This window comes from Otolemur garnettii, unplaced genomic scaffold (genome assembly GCF_000181295.1).
Source record: "Otolemur garnettii isolate 467f Iridium unplaced genomic scaffold, OtoGar3 scaffold00261, whole genome shotgun sequence".
NCBI lineage: Eukaryota > Metazoa > Chordata > Mammalia > Primates > Galagidae > Otolemur > Otolemur garnettii.
Genome location: NW_003852656.1, coordinates 212384 through 220740, shown reverse-complemented (window position 1 = coordinate 220740; position 8357 = coordinate 212384). Strand labels below are relative to the sequence as shown.

At 54.5% G+C, this 8357-nt stretch overlaps 1 protein-coding gene across 3 annotated transcripts in view; it reads right to left on the bottom strand.

Moving 5' to 3' along the window:
- Positions 1–8357, bottom strand: part of RGS14 (regulator of G protein signaling 14) — a 15571-nt gene that overhangs the window by 1033 nt on the left and 6181 nt on the right. Inside the window, exons 2-15 of one of the 3 annotated variants that reach the window (XM_023508639.1) lie at positions 6685–6706; positions 6300–6478; positions 5860–5952; positions 5620–5763; positions 4814–4957; positions 4546–4657; positions 4294–4386; positions 4104–4216; positions 3426–3629; positions 1160–1236; positions 796–922; positions 581–662; positions 428–474; positions 234–348 (exon numbers count right to left, since the gene is read on the bottom strand). In XM_023508639.1, coding sequence (XP_023364407.1) covers positions 234–348; positions 428–474; positions 581–662; positions 796–922; positions 1160–1236; positions 3426–3629; positions 4104–4216; positions 4294–4386; positions 4546–4657; positions 4814–4957; positions 5620–5763; positions 5860–5952; positions 6300–6478; positions 6685–6706 — 1552 coding nt within the window. Of the gene's footprint in view, positions 1–233; positions 349–427; positions 475–580; positions 663–795; positions 923–1159; positions 1237–3425; positions 3630–4103; positions 4217–4293; positions 4387–4515; positions 4658–4813; positions 4958–5619; positions 5764–5859; positions 5953–6299; positions 6479–6684; positions 6707–8357 lie in introns of all 3 variants that reach the window. The other 2 variants (XM_023508638.1, XM_012813395.2) reach the window with 2 other exon arrangements.

Below are 8357 nucleotides of genomic sequence, written 5' to 3'. Positions count from 1 at the left end.
GGCTGGCGCCTTAGCCGGTTGAGCTATAGGCGCCGAGCCAGTTCTGCTGTCTTATTGTGGCCACAGCCTCCTGACCCCAGCACTAATGGCCAAGGGCCACCTGACCCAACCCCTCTGGTCCCCCAACCCCAGGCCTCTGCCTCAGCTCAAGCTTCTCTGATGCCACCCTGAAGGGTCCCCAACCCACTGTCGTACTTCCTCTGATCTCCAACCTCCATCATGCCTCAATGTACCTTCGATGTCACAGGTCTGCCGCTTTCCAGTGGCACTACCGGACAGCTTTACCACCGAATTGGGGGGCACTGAAGGGGGATGAGTGGCCTTGTCCTGGGTTCTAGGCAGGCATCCCTGCAAGAATGTGGGGTCAGAGCCACAACCAGGAGGGGAGATGCATCTAGTGGAAGAGGGTGCCCAGGCTCTCACTCACCTGGCTGTGGCAGGGGGATATGTCACTAGCTTCGGAAATCTTCGCACCTGCAGCAGAGAGTGAAATCGTTAGTATTTGCCTCCCGCCTGGACCCCCTGCCTCATGGGCCAGAGCCATCCCCAGAGATCAAGCCACTGGGCCAACATTCCCTACCTGGACAAGTGTTCAAAACTAGTCTCTGGGCCGCCACCGAGCTCACTAGCTTCTTCAGATCCAGTGGCTGCTTCTCGCCTGGCTGCAGGAGAGGTCAGCAGCCCGCGGGACATGCAGCCGACTCCCTGCCGCCCGGTTCCCGTCCGGTCCCCGCCCAGCCCCCGCCCGGAGCCCGGCCTCAGGCCCCGACCCAAGACCCCAGCCCCGCAGCTCACCCGGTGCAGCGCCACCTGCTGTGGGCTCAGACCGTGTTTCTCCAGGATGGGCTGCAGCGCGTCCTGCAGCCGTTTGGTGGGCTTGGCCGAGATGCGTACCACGCGCTCCAGGGCCGCCAGCTCGAGCCTGCACCAGACACTCGGGATGTAGAAGGAAGGATGACCGGCCTTTCTCCCACTACCCAATGGGCCAAGCTCTAGAGGGGCGAAGTTTTAACTGGGGAATGGAGGCCTGTTTTGGGGAGGGGCTTTGGTCTGGGGGCAGGGCTATAACGAGGGGCGTGGCCTGGGAGCCAGATAGCCAGAATAGAGCCAGAAGCCTGTGGGGGCACCCAAGAACCAGCCTTAGGGGTGGGACACTTACTCGAAGGTGATCCTGTTCTCCAGCCGCACTTCCTGATCCGCCAGCACAGTACACTCCTGATCCAGGACCAGGGCCTTCTGCGGATGCCAGGCAGGGTCTAAGCATCCCTCCCCCAACCCTGAGCCATCCCTAGAGGTCTGAAAGAACACCTTCACTTCCTCCACAGCCGCCACTGGGCCTTACTAGAGGGAGGGAAGGTGGCTGGGAGAGCTATAGGGGAGCAAAAGGAGTAAGGCACCAGGCTGGAGTCAGGCCTGGTAAGGCCAAAGCCAGGGAGAAAAGCGGCAAGAACCCTGCACATTCTTGGAAAAGGACTGGAGTTATGGGAAATGGTAATGCCATGAAACGGTAATGGTGGCCTATACTTCCCAGGTTAGGACAGACTATGCCTACTGAATGGCTGCTCCCTTGTCCCTCAGGCATGTGAAACCTGGCCAGACAAGCTGTTTGCATTTCCTCCTTCGCCACTCACCTTTGGTCAGCCACCCAGACTTTATCCCATTTTTGACATTTGTCCAGTTCTCTCAATCCCCTCCTACTAAGGACATTTCTTGTCTTCTCCTGCAGAAATGTTCCCCGGCCCCTCCCCAAAAAACTTCTGTGAAGCCAGAGGATGTGAAGCATCTGGCACAATGCCTGGCACACAGTAGGCACATAAACAGTAACTATCATAATTACCACTTTCAGAAGCCCCACTGCCTGAGGCCCCAGGAGTGGGGATGGGGGTAGCCTTTCCCAAGCAGTAGGCCTATGCCGTGTGCAGGGACAGGTGGAGTGTGGGAGGTGGAGTTATATTTAGCAGGCATGAAAGACCATCTGGGCTGCTGGCAGCTGCTCCAGTGGCCTGAGAGTGGGCAGAGCACCCTACTACTGCCCTTGCACCCCAGAGCTCCAAGCCCCTGGTCCCTGAGCTTGGCCAGCAAGTACCCCTTCCAGGTCCTCACTTATGACTACTACAACCAAAAAATAGCCAGGTGTTATAGCGGGCACCTGTGGTCCCAGCTACTTAGGGGGCTGAGGCAGGAAAGTCACTTGAGCCCAAGAGTTTGAGGTTGTTGTGAGCTGTGACACCATGGCACTCTACTGAGGATGACAAAGTGAGACTCTGTCTCGAAACAAACAAACAAACAAAAAATAAACTCTGCCAGGCAAACTCCTCCCCATCCACATCAATTGCTGCTTCTTCCATGAAGTCTTCCAGACACCAGCTAGAAGTGCCTACTTCCCCCCCTCCCCCAGAGATGCTCTCTAGAGGTTTCACTCCTCCTCCTTGACCATATCCTGCCTCGATCACCTTTTGCCTGAGGACAGCCCCAGGTGAGAGGCCTTCCACCCACCCACCTGGCAGGACCTTAAGACTTGTCTGCTAAGTGGATGAAATCCTGCTGGTCCCCTGGAATACAGCACTCTTCTTTTAGAACTCCCTTACTGAATGAATAAGTTTAAAGTGAGTTTTTCCTCTAGACTCTTCTTTAAAGTTTAATGCTAACTGGGCATGGTGGCTCATGCCTGTAATCCTAGCACTATGGGAGGCTGATGCAGGTGGACTGCTTGAGCTCAGGACTTCTTTTGCATCAGACCTGAGCAAAAGACCCCATCTCTACTAAATAAATAAATAAACAAATGAACAAATAAATAAAAACTAGCTGGGCGTTGTGGCGAGTGCCTGTGCTACTCAGGAGGCTGAGGCAAGAGGATCTCTTGAACCCAAGCATACAGGATTGCTGTGAGCTATGACGACACTCAAACTCAAACCAGGGTGACAGAATGAGACTCTGTCTCAAAAAAAAAAAAAAAGTTTAATGCTAGTATGCCCCAAAAGGAAAGCAGTTCATTGGTTAGCAGTTGGCTGCCCCTAGCAGCTGAGGAGGTAAGGGCTCCCCAGAGATGACCTTGTAAGGATGGCAGTCTGAACTCGGGAGTGATGGGGAAATAGCCTAGCTCCAGAAGAGGCTGTCTCCTGTTTAACCTCCCTGAGTCCATCACAGTGGGATGATGGATGAAGCTGGAAACTGAGATGGGTATGGAGTGGGGGATGAGTGGGTATCTGAGTTTTGAGTGAGGTATTGATGCTAGAGGTGGCTTGGAGTTGGGTGTGGGGATGGGAGAGGTGTTGTGGTGCTGGAGTTAGAAAGACAGGGTTGGAATTAGGGTCTAGGAGATTAGGAATGGAGTTGGAATTAGGGTCATGACTGAGCAGAGACAGGAAAAAGGTGAGGTCAGGATGAGAAAGGAGGTTGTAGGTGGTGTCAGGCCAGGTTCGCACCTGCTCGTTGCCCACCAGGTAGACCTTGATGTCAGGTAATGAGAGGCCTCGTTTCTCACAGATCCCTGCCAGCATGTCGCGGATGGTGAAGCCAGGTCGGGCCAGGGCTAAAGAAGCTGTGCCATCAGGCAAATACACACAGCAGTACTTCCCTGGCCGGCTTTCACTCTCCCCTTCTGTACTCCCAAGGCTCTTCCGGTGACTCTGATTCAGGGAAGAAGTGGGAGGAGGTTATGTGTACACATGCAAAGGCATGTGCACAGATACACAGAGATAGGAAAGCTTGCTGGGATTCAAACATGCACTTACGTGCCCAAGGGCACACCTGTAGGCATGTAAAGGTACTTCCTCCTACAAGAACACACATATGTACACCAGGCAGATGGGCACCTAGAGACAGGTCTACACACATAACCACACACACACACACATGCTGTGTACATCTGGGCACTTGCACATGCCCACACACCTGCTGACTGAGGATGTGCACCCATGACACACATGGTGACTGAGGGAGTGAGGACAGGAAGAAAGTAAGGAGGCTGAAGGGTTGGCTGTGCAAAGCAAGCTGGGAGATAGCAGTGGAGCCGGAGACTGGGAATAACGCAACTACCTAAAGGGGCTTGAGTAGTGGCCCTGGCACACAAGGCACTTGGTCTCCTTGGGAAGTCAGCTCACCTCAGATTTGTTGCTGACAAAGGCAAGGAACCCAAGGTCCAGACTGGCAGAGGAGTTGAGGGAGCCCTGAGACTCTCGGCGCAAGGCTGAGTTTGTGGCCCCACCCGCCAGCTCTAGGGAAGAGAAAGCAAATGACAGTGAACAGCCTCTCCTCCCCTCACCCATCCCTCTGCTAAAGCCTCTGCCTCACCTGGCGGACCTTGTTTGGAGCATCCTGCAGGGGCCCAATGTGGTTTGTCCCCAGGATCGTCACTACCGTGGGCACTTTCAAAACTTCGGGGGTCTAGCCACCCAGGGAAATGTGGTCACAAGGAACTTGCTTTTTGATTTTCACAGACTTACATATTAGACTGGCTGGGAGGCCACGTCGGAGTTAAGTGGGAGTTTCCCAAATTTGCCCAAACTCTCGTACCCCATCTCTGTAGCCCGCTCTTGCCCTCACCCCTGCGGAAGGACTTGCGGAGCTGGCGGCCCGCAGGACCCTCAGCAGGTGGCAGCTGCCCCAACTCCTCTACGCCCAGCGGCAGCGACTTCCCGGGCTTCAGCTTCGGTTTCTGCGGGTACAGGGAAGGCGCTGGCACCTGGCTGGGCCATAGTCCCCGTGCAGACCGTGGGCACACACCCGCGGATCTGCACCTGGGGACGTCCCCCTCTGCACACGGTGTGCGGAGCCCCTTGCCTCCTACTGCCCACCCCGCCCCCGTCCGCACCTTCCTGGTGGAGTCAGGGCTGCCGAGGTGTGAAGAGCTAGGTTTCCTCAGGGGGCGCCCCTCAGCCTCGGCCAGGAGGCACTCGCGGTACAGCGGAGACTTGACAAAGCGCGCATAGCTGTCGAATTTCATCAAGTTGAAGATCTGCGGGGCCAGCGCAAGGACTATGAACTGGCTGGCGGGTAGGCAGGTGTCGTTCCAAGCCAGATCCCCCGGGTTGGAGCAGCTCCCAGCCTAGGGTAGGGGAGTGTCTAGCCCCGCCCCCATCTCCGGAGTCGAGGCCGGGTCCCCACTTTTGGTTCAGGGAGGCTCCGCCCCTAACCATTTTTTTTTTTTTTTTTTTTTTGAGACAGAGTCTCACTTTGTTGCCCTGGGTAGAGTGCTATAGCGTCACAGCTCACAGCAACCTCAAACTCTTGGGCTCCAGCGATTCTCTTGCCTCCGCCTCCCAAGTAGCTGGGACTACAGGCGCCCGCCACAAGCCCGGCTATTTTTTGGTTGTAGTTTGTCATTGTTGTTTGGCAGGACCGAGCAGGGTTCAAACCCGCGAGCTCTTGTGTATGTGGCTGGCGCCCTAGCCGCTGATCTACAGGTGCTGAGCCCCTAACCAATTTTTCACTGCAGCCTCTGGTACCGCCCTCTGATCCCTACCCTGCCCCTGAGTTTGTCGCTGTCCCCACGTCCATATTGTTCCCTCCCCCAAGTCGCTCAGGCTTGGCCCAGGATCTGACCCAGTCTCTGCCCCTTTTCTCTCCCATCCAAGGTCATGCCCTCTCATCACAGGCCGCGCCCCTGGGATCGCTCGCCTGAAGCTGCTGTGCCCGAAACATGTCTGGCCGGGGCTCTGCCAACACCTCCTCGCCGAGCCAGGCCTGCCGGTCGATGTTCACTGGGCTCAGTGCCTGGCTGGACAGGAACTCCTGGTAGATGTTGCGGGCCTCCTGAGCTAGCTGAGGGAGGAGGGATGGGAGAAGAAGGTCGGGAACATGGCCCAAGCCCCGGTCCTCACCCCTCCATCCTCTGCTCTAGCTCCTCCTACCCCTCACCTGCTGGGTATCACTGGCTGGGATCTGCTGGAAGCGCTCACAGGCCTTCCAGAAAGTCACGTTCTCAGCGCTGAACTCCTTTTTCAGGAACTCCTGGGAGGAGGAGGAAGGCAAAGTAGTCAGAAATACAGAGATGAAATCTGGGGATATGCTCAAAGAAATTGAGACCACAGATAATCTCCCTGAGACGGAGCCAAGAGACAAGCCAGACAGATAGGGCTAGCTAGACAGACAGATGGAGCCAGTTCTGGAGGCACAGGGAAAATGAGAAGCAGAGATGAGGACAGAGAGAAGCAGGGAGAGCTACCAGCTGGGAGAAGAGGAAGAAGGTGCCAGAGGAAGGGCAGACAGGAGTGACAGAGGAGCCCGCTTTGGCTAACCTGGAGCTTCATCCATGCCCTTTTCTGTGCCCCCTCCCCTCTCCCTACCCCAGGGCTTACAGTGAAGTAAGCCAGGCCCAATGGGTCCTGCAGCAACCGCTCGAAAGACAGGGCCCAGCTGGCTACAGGCTGCTCCTCAGTGGGGAAGGGGCTGCTGGGGCCACTGGGAAGGCTGTGGATGCTGAGGGAGCTGCCTCGGCCCTGGCCCTGGCCTTGGGCCCCTGTTGTATTGTTCAGCTCTGCAGGTGGATAGACAAGTAGGGGGTGAGCCTTGCTGGCTTTCCCAGCCCTTGGTCCATCCCTCCCACCCCCAGAGTGGGCATCCACTCTGCAAATAAGTTCCCTAGAAAGATAACAAGGGACAGGGGTGTCCCGATCCATTTCCACCTCCCTCCTCCCACCCCCTCACAAGGCCTCCTCCTTGTGTAAAATGCTGTTTACTTACCTCCATCTGAGACAGCCAGAACCTATGAGACCCAAAGTAGAAAGTCAGAGCTGGCCTGGTCCAGTGAGGATTCCCAAGGGACAGTTCTGGGCCCAGCACCTAGGACCTACAACTATGTTCTCCTCCACCTGGAGAGCCATGCTGGGCTCTCAAACTTTAGCGTAGAGTGACTGGGAGGACCCCACATCTGGAGATTCAAAGCCCCAGCCGGTCTCTGTTTAGTCAGGGTTTTACTCCCTTTGTGTTCTGTGCCAACCACTATGTGTTGGGGCTTATGCCAGGGACCTTCCAGTTGCCCCTGATAGGTGAGCCCTGTGTGTATAGCATGGTAGGTAGGAGCAGACTTTAGCCTGTTTCTGTTACTTACTAGCTATGTGACTTTGGGCAAGTTAGTTAACTTGTTTGCCTCTATCTATAAATAGAAGATGATGTTGATATTAATAGAATCTTCCTTTCTGGGGCTGTTGTGAGGATCAAATCAGTTTAATATAATTACAGTATCTAGAACAGTGGCCAGCATGAGGTAAGGTTATAGCAATATTTGCTGTTGTTTTTGAAGAAGGAGCAGTGTCCCTGTGGCCAATGAATGCCTTACTGCAACTGTTTCCTCTTGGGATCCAGGGTCTCTGACAGGTCCCATCCGCTTTAGGCAAGGCACTTGATACTGTTTTGCAGTGTAGAGCAGTGGCTCTCAAACTTAGCATAGAGTGACTGGGAGGACCCTACCTCTAGAGATTCAGGGCTAGTAGGTCTGGGATAGGGCCCAAGGCTCTCTGTTTCTAACAAGCTCCTGAACAGTGCTGATGCTGCTGACCCAAGGACCACACAGTGAGTAGCAGCACTGCAGAGGCCAACTCCAACTTCTCTGGGAATCCCAATCATTAGTGAAACAGAAAAACCCTCCTCTCAAAATGACTCTTGCTGTGGTTTCCCCTGGCTTTCTGCTATTCTAGCAGCTCCTCCAGCTTCCTTATGACCTCCTACCCATGTAGTGTGGCCTCTGCCTCTCCCTTGCTGTCCCAGTCCCTTTGTCCCAGCCACAGATCTCTAGCTCCAAACACATAGCTAACTTCCTGCTAAATTTACCCCCAAATTTCTCACAAATCCTTCAAACTCAGCCAGTCTCACCAAAACAGAGTACTTAGCCAGCTTTCCTATATCCCATCTTTCTTCCATCACCTGGGCTCCCCACATCAGGCTTGAGTCATATTCATCCCCTATACCCCCCTTCACTATGCCCTTCCTCTTCCTTCCATTCCATTGGATATAGGTCTGCAAACATCTGTTCTGCCAGAAAGCAGCCCCCTGCCCCTCTGGCTACAATCTCCTTCTCTGCTTCCCTCTGCTAACCTGGGAGCACCCAGGTTACAGAGCAGCCATTCAAGGGCCAGAATGGCCTACAGATATGCAGGATATTATTATCTTTGCTCTCAGAACTTTTTTTAAGGTTTTTTTTGTTTTTTTGGAGAGTCCCTCCTAACAACCTCAGAAAGGCCAGAAAGTGTCCTGTCCCCTACCCACCATGTCCCAGCCTAGTACTATGGGACAAAGCAAATAGATCCAGAGAGACCAGGGTTCCAGTCCTGGCTCTCTTGTTCCTTCTAAACTGAGGAGCTTAGAATGGATCTCAAAGGCTTGTTGAGATGCTACAGTGGAATAATTTTTTTTTTTTT